Source organism: Chiloscyllium plagiosum, unplaced genomic scaffold, assembly GCF_037043375.1.
Source record: "Chiloscyllium plagiosum isolate Xiang-an unplaced genomic scaffold, Cpla_swu_hap1 HiC_scaffold_2, whole genome shotgun sequence".
Taxonomy (NCBI): Eukaryota; Metazoa; Chordata; class Chondrichthyes; order Orectolobiformes; family Hemiscylliidae; genus Chiloscyllium; species Chiloscyllium plagiosum.
The window spans coordinates 147,190,937-147,205,735 of record NW_028270140.1 but is presented as its reverse complement, the minus strand read 5'-3'; the positions used below and the strand labels follow the sequence as shown (position 1 = coordinate 147,205,735).

Sequence of the window (14,799 nt, the reverse complement as noted above, 5' to 3'; positions counted from 1 at the left end):
GGTTTGTCTTATGAAGAGAGCTTGAGCAATTGTGGTTCATACTCTCTGGAATTGAGAGGGATGAGGTGTACAAGATGCTGAAGGGGATTGATGAAGTAGACGTACAAAGGATATTTCCTCATGTGGGACAATCTAGAACGAGAGGTCAGAGCTTTAGGATAAGGTGTAGCAGATTTAAAACAGAGTTGAGGAGAAATTACTTCTCTCAAAGTGTCATGAATCTGTGGAATTCACTGCCGTATATGTGGGGACGTTGAGTAAATTGAGGAGGAGACAGGCTGATCTTTAATTACTAATGGGTTGAAGGATTCTGGAGAATGGGCAGGAAAGTAGAGTTGAGGCTGAGATGAGTTGAGCCATATTCGTATCAAATAGTACAGTGTGCTTTAGGAGCTGAAAGGCCTACCCTTACTCGTAGATCTTACGTTCTTATGCAGAACACTTCAGTTCATCCAGCCCACTCATCCACAGTGTACCCTCAGTGGACCTTTGAAAACTCTGAATGCCATTTGTAGGGAACAAATTGTATTTCCATTTAGAAGCTACGATTGCCTTGATCTAACAGACTGGCAGAGCAATCTCAAAGGGCTGAATTCTGTACTTCCATTGGAACGTTCCCATTGGAAGCCATTACACTTTCTTGCTTTACTGTCCTGTCCATAAGACATAGGAGCAGAGGAAGGCCATTCAGCCCATCAAGATTGCTCCACCAATCATTGGGATAATTGCTGCTCTGACAATGACATTGGATACTCCACTGTCAACTTCAAGTCTCTAAGCCTGAAGAATAGATTTCACAATCTAAGCTGTGCAGTTTGAAGGGACAATGTAGTTTCCCAGATTATACAACCCTTTGGCTGACATTTGGTTACCATTCATGGAGGGGAAATCATGCCTGATGAATTTATTAGAATTCTTTGAGAAAGTAAAGAAGATAAAGGAGAACCAGTGAATTGAATTGAATTTATTGTCCCGTGTACCGAGGCACAGTGAAAAGCTTTGTCTTGCGAGCAATACAGGCAGATCACAGAGTTAAGTAGCATAGATAAGTAAATACTAGGTAAACAGCAGCAAAAACAAAAATACAGTGGATGTGATATATTTGGATTTTTAGACACAGATGAATACCTTTGATAAGATACCACACATAAATAAGATAAGAACACATGGTATTGGAGATAGCATATTAACATGGATAGATGACTTGCTAATTAATAAAAGATAGAGAGTTAGGATAAAGGTCTGTCCTCGGCCTGTCCTCGGATGCTGCCTGAACTGCTGTGCTCTTCCAGCACCACTAATCCAGAATCTGGTTTCCAGCATCTGCAGTCATTGTTTTTACCCAGTTAGGATAAAGGGACAGTTTCGGGATATACTGCTTAATAAGGTGATGGAAATAGATTCAATCGTAGCTTTCAAAACAGAACTGAATAAAGACTCAGGCAAAAGAAATTGCAGGGATAAGGGGAAAGGGTTGGAGGGTTGAAAGCTTGTTTTTTGAATGTTTGAATGTGTGCATAGTTCTTCCACTGCACCCAACAATTCTATTAGTCTCCGTTTTTATTTGTGATCTTTGTACTTAGAAAAGTGCTTTGAAAGACAGCACCTGAAATATCATGACTTTGGAAAGACATGGATGCGAAGTCTTCACGGTGACATTGAGAAATGCATTTGTACCGAGGGTGGGATTCATTCTGAAATTGTAAGATCCAAAGGTAACTGGAAGACTATTTACTTCACCTGAAACTTGATTATTGATGCAAAAAAGAAGGCATTATCTTGAAGTTCTTCACCTTGCACTTATTAGGACAGAATCTGAAGAATACCACATTATGAAAGAAACAATTTATTCATTTTTTTTTCTTTTCTTGTGAGACACAATCTCCTGTTTATTTCTTTTTTTTTAAATTAACCCCCACACTACCGCCTAACCGCGGTAGTGCTTATTTTTTCCCCAGCACCCATGGTGTGTGTGTGCGCAGGTGTGAGACACAGTGAGAGACACAAAGTGCACGAATCTTTATTCAAATTCCACCACCAGGAAGATAGGAAAACACCCGGGTGGCCAGTGACAAACACTGCCCTTCACATCAAAGGGCAGTGCTGTGTGATCAAAACAGTGAAGGGGAGGGCAGGGACTAAATCAAAATAGAGTTGGAGGGAGAAATGATGCACTCCACTCCCTGCGGCGCCCACCTCTCCCTGAACAACTCCAGGGTGTTGGTCGACACCGCGTGCTCCTTCTTCAAGGACACCCGGGCCCTAACGTAACCGCGGAAGAGGGGCAGGCAGTCGGCCCTAACGACCCCCTCCACGGCCCGCTGATGGCCAGTTTGGCCTGGCCCAGGAGCAGACCCACGAGGAGGTCTTCAGACCTGCCCTCCCTCCTCCGTACCGGGTGCCCGAAGATCAGGAGCGTGGGACTGAAGTGCAAACAAAAGCAGAGGAGGAGGTTTTTCAGAAAATCAAAAAGGGAGTGTAAGTGCCCACACCCAATATATACATGGTCCACGGACTCCACAGCGCCACAGAACAAGCAGTTGGGCTGGGAGTCCGTGGACCACCGCAATCTGCGGTTGCAGGGGACTGCTGCGTGCAGCACCCACCACCCCAGATCCCCGAGAGAAAGGGGGAGGACTCCCGCGTAGAGAGCCCTCCACTGGGGATCCCCACCGCCCGGTGGCAAATGGGCATGGAAACAACAATTTATAGTGTTGATGCAAGGCTGCTGATAGGTTAACAATTGGACTCTGATTGGTAGAGATATTGCCATGGAGAATGCACCAGTGAAAGAGTTAACTGCCAATTTTGATTAATTTGAACCAGGCAAGTAGAGTCTGATTGGTCAAGGCATTGCTATGGAGAATACACCAACAAACGAGAATCCTCTAAGCTTTCATTTAGTTGGAAAAAGCCAAATTCAACTCAACAAAGCTTGTGGGACAGCCATTCCCAGGTGCATTACCCATGGTGATATCTTGACCAATAAAAGTTTGCTTTCTAACCAATCAGTGCCCTCTTCTCATGCAGTGTAAATTGTTGTTCCCTTTGAGATTTTATATTCTTGCAATTTTGTCCTGATTAGTACAAGACGAAAAACTCTGACAGTTGTCCCTTCCCTCAGCAATTCCCAAGTTCTGTACCACTAAGCTAATCTTAACCTGTAACTGTGTGCCCCTCTTCCACTGGGTCTGCTTTCCACCAGACTAGACAGAACGTGAGTCGAGAGTGTGTTGTTGGAAAAGCATAGCAGGTCAGGCAGCAGCTCAGGAGCAGGAGAATCGTCATTTCAGGCCAGAGCCCTTCATCAGGATTCTGATGAAGGGCTCCAGCCCGAAACATTGATTCTCTTGCTCCTCGGATGCTGCCTGACCTGCTGTGCTTTTCCAGCAACACACTCTCGACTCTGCTCTCCAGCATCTGCAGACCTCACTTTCTCCTAGACAGAAGATGATCCAACAGGGAACACAGCCTTTTGGTTTGGGTTGGAGACAAGCGTTGATGGCCTAGCGGAGATGTGAGGCTGGTGTTTTCGTCCATCTTTACGGATCAGGGACAATTTTCGGAAGCCACTTTGGTTGAACAATGACAAACTGAAGGTGGAGTAAAGTTTGTCCTTTCTTCCAATTGACAGCTTGCGGGACCAATCCATGTCTTCATGGAGGCACCTGCCATGAGGTGGAAGACAGCGGTGAGAGTGTGTGTGAGTGCAGTGAGAATTACGTTGGGGAGTTCTGTGAAATAGGTAAGAGCGTGCGATGGAAATGGTGTCTTGGCAGCAACCATTGATGGTGCTCACCCTCCCCCTTCCCCCAGGCAATTCAGTCCTCTGCACTTATGTTCCAGTTAGTTCTCAATGATGGTTGGTCATTAATCTCTCCATTGGATGTTGATGTAGTCCTGCCCTGTAAATACAGGATGGTAACAGAAAGAAAGCCTCTTTAGAACTGTTTCCACTCCCCCGCTGTAACTCTAGCTCACATGACAGAAATGGCCTGTTATTCAGGTGAAATGCCTGAAAGAAACAAGATCCCAGAGCTCACTGACAGGTAGAACTCTTCCTGCTCTACTCTCAGATGGGTAGCACCATGAGATCTTTTGTTGCATGGGCAGAGATGTCCTCAGTTTGTGCCTCTGGCAGGGTGGCACTCCCTCGGTACTGCACTACAAGTCAGTCTGCTTTATAGTTTCATGTTGCCAAATGCAAACACATGTTGATTCAGAGGCAGAGACACCAGATAGTCGCTAAACCAACATTCCTATAGCAGGGAAGAGGATCAGCTCCTAGACTGGGACCAGTATGGATTTACCTGCTGCCGAAGCGGGTCACTCCAATTTTCCACATCACAGTCTAAGAAAGGAAAGGTTCACATCATCAAACACCACAGGATCAAGGCCATTTGGCCCATCCTGGCCATGATGAACATTTCAAAGAGCAAGCTTCCTCTTTGCCTATCATCTGCAACCTCACACTTTCCCCACTGATCTTCCAAATTTGAATGTTCTGATAACTCTGGTCTCCCTCCTATCGGAAGGATGTTGTGAAAATTGAAAGGGTTCGGAAAAGATTTACAAGGATGTTGCTAGGGTTGGAGGGTTTGAGCTATAGGGAGAGGCTGAGTAGGCTGGGTCTGTTTTCCCTGGAGTGTTGGAGGCTGAGGGGTGACCTTGTAGAGGTTTATAGTATCGGAAAGGGCATAGATGGGGTAAATAGATGGGGTGGGAGAGTCTAGAACTAGAGGGCATAGGTTTAGGGTGAGGGGGAAAGATATAAAAGGGACTTAAGGGGCAAAGTTTTCATGCAGAGGGTGGTGCGTGTATGGAATGAGCTGCCAGAGGAAGTGGTGGAGGCTGGTACAATTACAACATTTAAAAGGCATCTGGATGGGTATATGAATAGAAAGGTTTAGAGGGATATGGGCTAAATGCTGGCAAATGGGATGAGATTAGTATAGAATATCTGGTCAGCGTGGATTATTTGGACCGAAAGGTCTGTTTCCATGCTGTACATCTCTTTGACTCCTCTTTACGTGATACACTCTTTCATGAGAAGTGGGTGTTGAAGTCAAGGCTGGTATTTGTTACCCTTTCCTAATTACTCTGGAACTGAATGACTTGCTCGGCCTTTTAAGAAGGAAATTAATAATTGATGTGGGTCTGTGGATTCATGAAAGTGGGCAAACATCTGAAGTATCACAATATTTAATGTTGAAGGCTGAGTGCTGGAAAGTGGGAGAAGTGCAGAAAGGGTGGTAGAGACTCGATGGGCTGAAGAGCCTCTCCAATACTGTATGACTCTATGTCTCAACAAGATGTAGATCACAGTGAGTAAGGATTCCCGTTACTGAAGCAGATAGGTTTTTATGACAATTTTTGGTTATTTCAGGATAGCCATTACTGAGGGGAGCTTTCAAATTCAGATTTAATTGCATTTAAATGCCACCAACTACTGTGGTGGGATTTGAACGTGTGACACTAGCCAAGACCAACTACATCACCATCTTTCATACTTTTAGAAATGTGACAAATTGAGGGTACCTGATGCTTTCAACACTTCCATTAAACCACGAGCAGACCTTCGTGGAATCACACATCGTTAGCCAGGGCATAGGCTCCTGTATAACTGTTCACTCTGAACTATGTCCAACATAAATATTTGGATAGAATGATAACATACCTGGTTGTCTTGAGAGACAATCATTTTTATTATTGAGGAGATTTGTGTCCAATATCAATACCGGGCTGAATGAAATAATATAGTCAGATCACTAAAATGACACAGATTTTGAATAATACAGATGATGTGCAGTTGAGAAAATGTGCCAATAAATCTATAGCAGGAAGAAAGTGTGGCATTTATGTCGAGTGAATGAAATATGCAAAACTTTTAGCAGCAACAGCAACCGCTTTTATAGAAGTAACTTTCCAGGATCATTAACACATTGCTGCTTAACATTTACAAATGTCTATTTTATCCAGATACTGCTGCCAACTGTTATGAAAATAACGGGAGCTCTTACAGAGGGGCAGTGGCACGGACAGCCTCAGGGACTGACTGCCTAGCCTGGACATCCAACTTTATAAGCCCGGAGTTTAATATCAAGGATGTGGAAGAACCCCTCCGCTTGGGTTTGGGTGACCACCCTTATTGCAGGTGGGAGCGATGTGCTTTACCTAATAGTGTCATGTCTGTGGCGCAGGGCACGGGGAACGATACAGGTTCAGCTCTTCCCAGGTTTCTCCCTTTCTTCCCTGAATACAACAGGCAAATATTGCCAGCCTGTGGTCTTTGGTAGTTCCATTATCATTCTGGGTGTTTGTGTCCAGTTACGGAGTTGAGAATGTGTTGCTGGAAAAGCACAGCAGATCAGGCTGTATCTGAGGAGCATTTCGGGCCGGACTCCTGATGAAGGACTCTGGCCTGAAATGTCAATTTTCCTGCTCCTCAGATACTGCCTGACCTGCTCTCGACTCTGATCTCTAGCATCTGTAGTCCTCACTGTTTCCAGTTAGGGAGTGTTGGATCTATAGTCCTATACATTCCTGGCCAGCCTCCCATTTGCCAACCAGCGAAGACCTGGCTTCATCTCAAACTTGTCCATCCCTACAACCCTCTTCAAGCTCCACATTTCTTCAATTTTGGACCATTGGATCCCTGATTTACTGTATTTGATGTCTGGTGATTATGCCTTACATTCCTGACCTCCATGAAGTTCTTGAAACTGCTATAAATTCAGAATTAGAACCGTACGTGTTAGATTTTAGATTAGATTCCCTACAATGTGGAAACAGGTCCTTCAGCTCAACCAGTCCACACCGACCCTACAAAGAGTAACCCACCCAGGCCCATTTCCCTCTGATTAGTGCACCTAACACTATGGGCAATTTAGCATGGCCAATTCACCTGACCTGCACATCTTTGGACTGTGGGAGGAAACCCACACAGACACGGGGAGAACGTGCAAACTCCACACAGACAGTTGCTCGAGGTTGGAATTGAACCGGGGACCCTGGTGCTGTGAGGCAGCAATGCTAACCACTAAGCCACTGTGCTGCCCGTTTGTTCAACACCAACCCTTTACTGTTTCTTCCGAGCAAACACCCTCTGCTGCTGCATGTGTACATGGTAGCCTCAAGTAGACAAAACACACAATGTGATTTTCGGTACACCACAGACCGTAAACTGTGGAATTCCCTCCCTAAACCTCACCGCCTCCCTAGATCCTTCTGTCGGATGCAATTTAAAATGTTTGGCAAACTTACGGCCACTCAATGGTCCCACTAAGCTACATGTATTTGCAACAATGAAATAGTCTTAAAGGTATTGCAAAGGTCTTATTCTGAGATTAATACCATGGGGTTAAAAACTTTTAAATGAATTTCACGCTGAAAAAGATGATGACTCGCAGCAGCGGTATTTTAAAGATGACCTCTGTCACCCATCTACATGTCTTTCTGTGGCTTGATGTCAAATTATGCACAGCATGTTGGAATCTTTTTCTACATCAACGGCCTTATGTGAAAGCAAGTTAATTGTTTTTATAAAGGACAAAGAAGGCAATGATAAAAATGCAGCATGGGACAATCAGTCAACAAAATTCAAATCTACATTTGGAGTATGCTTTTTTCCAAGAAGAGATAAACAAGCACCTTTTTTGGTAGAATCAGGAAAGGATATTGAAACAAAGGGGAGAGAAGAAATGGATAGTGAGATGAAGAGGGTTAATGGGTAGACAGTTCTGGATAATACTTTGTAGCAGACGGGTAGATCATTATTTGATCAATTGAAAGGAATTAAATAGAAATAAGTGTCAAAATAATTAACAATGTTATATATTCATGAAACACGCAGTGGCTCAGTGGTTAGCACTGCTGCCTCACAGCACCAGGGTCCCAGTTTTGATTCCAGCCTCAGGCGACTGTCTGTGTGGAGTTTGCCCATTCTCCCCATATCTGCGTGGGTTTCCTCCCATAGTCCAAAGATGTGTAGATCCGGTGAATTGGCCATGCTAAATTGCCCATAGTGTTAGGTGCATTAGCCAGAGGGAAATGGGACTGGGTGGGTTACTCTTCGGAGGGTCGGTGTGGACTTCTTGGGCCGAAGGACCTGTTTCCACACTGTAGGGAATCTAATCTAAAAACACCTTTAACATAGTCAGATGTCCCTAGGCATTTCACAAGAACAGTAGCAAGAGAGATTTGATAGGGTCCCATCTAAATAAATATTTGAACAGTTAGAGAAAAGTTTAGTGGAAAAAGTGGGTTTTAAGGATCGTGTTGAGTGGTTTAAGGAAGAGAATTGTAAAATTTAGAGGTTAGAACATTTGAAATCAGGGGTACACAAAGATGCTCAGAGATTTCAGAGTGTGGGCTGGAAGCGTTTACTGTAAGACCATATTAGCACAAGAAATAGGAATAGGCCATTCAGCCCATTGAGCTTGCAACAGCATTCATTAAGATCATGGCTGATCTTTATTGCCTTTTCCCTTTGTAGCCCTTGATCATCCATCCTTCCATCCATTCACCCATTTTCCTTCCTTCCTTCCTTCCTTCCTGCCATCCTTCCTTCCTTCCTGCCTTCCTTCCTTCCTGCCTTCATTCCTTTCTTTCTTTCCATGAAAGAGAGATTGGGGAATCCGGTCATGGAGGATTTTGAGAGCAGGATTGAGAGTTTGTAAATCTTTGTCTGGCTTGACTGGGTGCCAATGTAGCTTAGTCAGCATAAGGGTGACGTGGATGGGACAAGAGTGTGGGTTAAAAGTCAAGCAGCAGACATTCAGATAAGCTCGGGTGAAAAATGGGAGGCCAGCCAGCCATAGTCACATCTGAGGATAATGAAAGCATGAGTGAGGCCTTCAGCAGCAGATGAGCTGAAACATGGAGAGAGAACGATGATGCTGAGTGACACAATGGAAACAGAAAGGGACGAAAAAGATATGAGGGTTGAGTCCAACCAATGTTCATATTTTATTCTTATTTACTTACGGGATGTTCGTCCCTAGTTGCCCCTTGAGAAGGTGGTGGTGAGCTACCTTCTTGAATCACTGCAGTCCATGTGCTGTAGGTAGACCCACAATGCCCTTAGGGAGGGAATTTCAAGATTTTGATCAGTATTTACTATGGAAAAGGATATGGAAGATTTGGACTGGAGGGAAATAGATGGTGACATCTTGCAAAATGTCCAGATTGCAGAGGAGGAAGTGTTGGATGTCTTGAAATGTTTAAAAGTGGATAAACCCCAGGACCTGATCAGGTGTACCTGTGAACTCTGTGGGAAGCTAGAGAAGTGATTGCTGAGCCTCTTGCTGAGATATTTGTATCATCGATAGTCACAGGTGAGGTGCCGGAAGACTGGAGGTTGGCAAACATGGTGCCATTGTTTAAGAAGGGTGGTAAAGACAAGCCATGGAATTATAGACCGGTGACCTCAGTGGTGGGCAAGTTGTTGGAGGGAATCCTGAGGGACAGGATGTTCATGTATTTGGAAAGGCAAGGACTGATTCGGGATAGTCAACATGGCTTTGTGCGTGGGAAATCATGTCTTACAAATTTGATTGAGTTTTTTGAAGAAGTAACAAAGAGGATTGATGAGGGCAGAGTGGTAGATGTGATCTATATGGACTTCAGTAAGGAATTCAACAAGATTCCCCATGGGAGACTGATTAGCAAGGTTAGATCTCATGGAATACAGGGAGAACTAGCCATTTGAATACAGAACTGGCTCAAAGGTAGAAGACAGAGGGTGGTGGAGGGTTACTTTCAGACTGGAGGCCTGTGATCAGTGGAGTGCCACAAGGATCGGTGCTGGGCCCTCTACTTTTTGTCATTTACATTAATGATTTGGCTGCGAGTATAAGAGGTACAGTTAGTAAGTTTGCAGATGACACCAAAATTAGAGGTGTAGTGGACAGCGAAGAGGGTTACTTCAGATTACAACAGAATCTGGACCAGATGGGCCAATGGGCTGAGAAGTGGCAGATGGAGTTTAATTCAGATAAATGCGAGGTGCTGCATTTTGGGAAAGCAAATCTTAGCAGGACTTATATACTTAATGGTAAGGTCCTAGGGAGTGTTGCTGAACAAAGAGACCTTAGAGTGCAGGTTCATAGCTCCTTGAAATTGGAGTCGCCGGTAGATAGGATAGTGAAGAAGGTGTTTGGTATGCTTTCCTTTATTGGTCAGAGTACTGAGTACAGGAGTTGGGAGGTCATGTTGCGGCTGTACAGGACATTGGTTAGGCCACTGTTGGAATATTGCGTGCAATTCAGGTCTCCTTCCTATCGGAAAGATGTTGTGAAACTTGAAAGGGTTCAGAAAAGCTTTACAAGGATGTTGCCAGGGTTGGAGGATCTGAGCTATAGGGAGATGTTGAACAGGCTGCGGCTGTTTTCCCTGGAGCGTCGGAGGCTGAGGGGTGACCTTATACAGGTTTACAAAATTATGAGGGGCATGGACAGGATAAATAGACAAAGTCTTTTCCCTGGGTTCGGGGAATCCAGAACTAGAGGGCATAGGTTTAGGGTGAGAGGGGAAAGATATAAAAGAGACCTATGGGCAACCTTTTCACACAGAGGGTGGTACGTATGTGGACTGAGCTGCCAGAGGAAGTGGTGGAGGCTGGTACAATTGCAACATTTAAGAGGCATTTGGATGGATATATGAATAGGAAAAGGTTTGGAGAGATATGGGCCGGGTGCTGGCAGGTGGGACTAGATTGGGTTGGGATATCTGGTTGGCATGGACGGGTTGGACCGAAGGGTCTGTTTCCATGCTGTACATCTCTGTGACTCTGTGACAGTGAATGGACAGGGATATATTTCCAAGTTAGGATGGTGAGTGGCTTGGAGGTGAACTTGCAGGTGGTGGTGTTCCCATGTATCTACTGCCTTTGTCCTTCTAGATGGAAGTAGTCGCAGGTTTGGAAGGTGATGTCTAAGGGTCATTGGTGAATTTCTGCAGTGCATCTTGCATTTGGTTCACAAACCATTGGGATAAAAGTATCCTCAGCCTGAAAGCCTTCACAGTCTTTTATAAATCCAGTTTCAAGCTGAGAGCTCCTTAAGGTTGCATTCATTTGGAGGAGAAATCAGAGGCACCGTATTATGGTGTTGTGAGAATGGAAGCAATGCTACATGTGGGTGAACAAGATGATTACCTTAGGAGGTGGTTAGGCTGTGGCAAATAATTGGGTTTGAGTAGAGGAAGCTTGAGTCTGTTCCAACATGTGCTGTTCTTCAGCTGCAACTGACAGTGGCTTGTAGGAATTTGGGATTCCCTGTCCTTCAGAGAGATCTTGGAGAATCAAATCTTTCAAGACCTATCCAGTTAGATTTCTGTTAGATAAGAGTTGCAGGGAATGTGGAGGAGAGACATGTTAATGGGTGGGGAGAGCAGATCAAACTTGATCTGATTGGTGGATGGACTTAAGTCTCATAGAGTCAGAGAGGCCTTTAGCTCTGGAAACAGGCCCTTCAGCCCAACCTGCCCACGCTGTCCAGTTTTCACAATTAAACTAGTCCCATTTGCCCGCGATTGGTCCAAATCCTTCAATACCTATCCCATCCATGTACCTGTCTAAATGTTTCTTAAATGACACAATTGTACTCACCTCTACCACGACCTCTGGCAGTCTGTTCCCAGACTAAACAGTGGCTAAGCAGTCTCATCTGGAGAACATCCCATTCACCAGAGCTAACAATACTCACATATCAAAGCATAAAAACGTAAAAGGAAAATATGTTTCCAGGGACTGCAGGTAAAAGCTGATCCTACGACACTATTTGAAGCTCAGCAGGAAACTCTCCTAATCTCCAAATGTATCCTCAGCTAACAACAGTAAAGCAGATGAACTGTGCACCCAGGTCATTGCAGTTTGTGGAATGTTGCTGTGATATTTTGTCTGTTCAAACAAAGATTCACCAAAAGCCAAAGCAGTGACATGTGAAGTGTCTTTAATAGTAGAAGCAGAGAACCTGGCTTGTACACTGCTTCATTCACACCCTCAGGACATCCCAAGGTGCTGCAGAATGTGTGTATTCATTGGAATTGGGCTGCCAATTACAGAGTAGTTATGGTGTACAGAAAGGCCATTCAGCCCATCTTCCATGCACTGGCCCGTCACATGAGCACCATTATTTCGTGCCAATCTCCTGCTTTTTTGCCATATTCTGCACACCATTTCTATCCAAAATAACCATCTGATGCCCCTCTTGAATACCTCAATTGAACCTGCCTCCACCATATTCCCAGGCAGTGTGTTTCAGACCCTGACTACTCACTCTGTGAAAAAGCTTTTTCTCATATCATGCTTGCTTTTGTTACACATCACTTAAAGTCTATGTCCTCTTGTTCCTTTTTCCTTTTAAGAATGAGAAACAGCTTAATCTATAAGACCACAAGAAATAGAAAATGGAGCAGGCCATTTGGCCCCTCGAGCCTGTTCTGACATTCAAAAGGATCATGGCTGATCCGATATTCCTCACGTCCACTTTCCTGCCTTTTCCCGTAACCCTCGATTCCCTGACTGAACAAGAACCTATCCATCTCAGCCTTAAATATACACAAGGACCCTGCCCTACAGCTCTCAGGGAAGAAATTCCTCCCCATTCAGTCTTAAATTGGTGCTCCTTTATGATGAAACTATTCCCTCTGGTCCTGGACCCTCCTATGAGGGGAAAAATCCTCTCAGCATTTGTCCTGTCAAGCCACTTAAACATCCTAATTGTTTCAAAGAGATCAACTCTCATCCTTTTAAACTTCAGTGAGTAGAGTCCCAAACATTTAACTTTTGCTCATAAGACAATCCCTCCACACCAGGGATCATCCTAGTGAGCCTTCTCTGAACTGCCGCTAATGAAATGATATCTTTCCTTAAAAAGGGAACCAAAACTGCTCCCAGTGCTCCCAGATGTGGTCTCCCCAGCACCTTGTACAGTAAAGCTTCTCTACACTTAAACTCCAACCCCCTTGAAATAAGGGCCAACATTCCATTAGCCTTCCTGATTCCCTGCTCCCCCTTTGTGCCAATCTCCTGCTTTTGTGCCATATTCTGCTCACCATTTCTATCCAAACACAGCTTTCAGTATTTCATGCACAAGTCTTTCAAAATCCCTTGGTGTTGCAGCTTTCTGCAGTTTTCTCCAGTTAAAAAATATTCTATTCTTTTGTTTTCTCTTCCAAAGTGATCAACTTCGCATTTTCCCGCATTATACCCCATTTGCCAATTTTTTTGCCCACTTATTATTTGATATATCAATACTCTCTAAACTATTTGCCTTTCCACCTATTTTAGTGAATTGTCTGTGAATTTGGCTACAATACCTTCACTGCCTTCCTCCCAGTCATTAATATATTTGCAAATAGTTACGGCCTCAGCACTGATCCCTGTGGAACCCCACTGGTTACCAGTCACCAAAAATAACCCCTTATCCCACTTGCTATTTCTTGCCCATTAGCCAATTTTCTATCCATTTCAACACTATGTAATTTTTTGTGAGGCTCCTTGTCAAACACCTTCTGGAAGACCAAACACAACACATCTACTGTTCCGCTCTATCTGTTCAGACTGAGACTTCCTTGACTCCCTTATCTACACTGTCCAGACTATTCAGGATTTTGAAAATGTCTATCAAATCTCTTTTCAGCCTTGTGGAGAACACCTTCTTCAGTTTATGCCCAAAAGCTGAAGTTTGATTTGATTTGATTTATTATTGTCACATGTACCTAAGTGCAGTGATAAGTTTTGTTTTGTGTGCAGTACAGGCAGATCACACAATGCAAAGATCATGCGGTGATTCAACAGAGCGAGGAATACAAAGTTATAACTGCAAAGCAGGTGCACAAAAAGCAAGATCAACATTAGATTTGACATTGGGAGAGGTCCATTCAGCAGTCTAATAACAGCGGGGAAGAAGCTGTTCTTGAACTTGTTGGTGTATTTAAGCTTTTTTACCTTCTGCCCTCTGCGAAGTTGATCACAGAGAAGGTTAGAAGAGATTATAACCGGGGTGGGAGGGGTCTTTGATGATGTTCGCTGCCTTTAGAACACAAAACAATACAGCGCAGAACAGGCCCTTCGGCCCTCGATGTTGCGCTGACCTGTGAACTATTCTCAGCTCATCCCCCTACCCTATCCCAAAATCACCCATGTGCTTATCTAAGGATTGTTTAAATCTCGCTAATGTTGACTACATTAGCAGGTAGGGCAATCCATGCCCTTACCACTCTCTGAGTAAAGAACCTGCTCTGACATCGGTCTTAAATCTATCACCCCTCAATTTGTAGTTATGCCCCCTCATACAAGCTGACGTCATCATCCTAGGAAAAAGACTTTCTCTGTCTACCCTATCTAATCCTCTGATCATCATGTATGTCTCTACCAAATCCCCTCTTAGCCTTCTTCTTTCCAATGAGAATAGACCCAAGTCTCTCAGCCTTTCCTCATAAGATCTTCCCTCCAGACCAGGCAACATCCTGGTAAATCTCCTCTGCACCTTTTCCAATGTTTCCACATCCTTCCCGAAATATGGGGACCAGAACTATACACAATATTCCAAGTTAAGCTGCACTAGCGTTTTATATAGTTGCAGCATGATATTGCGGTTCCGAAACGCATTCCCTCTACCAATGAAACCTAACACACCATATGCCTTCTTAATAGCACTATCGACCTGGGTGGCAGCTTTCAGGGATCTATGCACATGGACTCCAAGATCCTTCTGCACATCCACAAGAATCTTTCCATTGACCCAGTACTCTGCCTTCCTGTTATTCTTCCCAAAGTGCATTACCTCACATTTA

General features: G+C 44.2%; 1 protein-coding gene across 1 annotated transcript in view; it reads left to right on the top strand.

Moving 5' to 3' along the window:
- hgfac (HGF activator) overlaps positions 1–14,799 on the top strand; it is an 82,712-nt gene that overhangs the window by 20,392 nt on the left and 47,521 nt on the right. Inside the window, exons 6-8 of the mRNA XM_043703685.2 lie at positions 1,584–1,715; positions 3,635–3,745; positions 5,980–6,154. Coding sequence (XP_043559620.2) covers positions 1,584–1,715; positions 3,635–3,745; positions 5,980–6,154 — 418 coding nt within the window. The remainder of the gene's footprint in view (positions 1–1,583; positions 1,716–3,634; positions 3,746–5,979; positions 6,155–14,799) is intronic.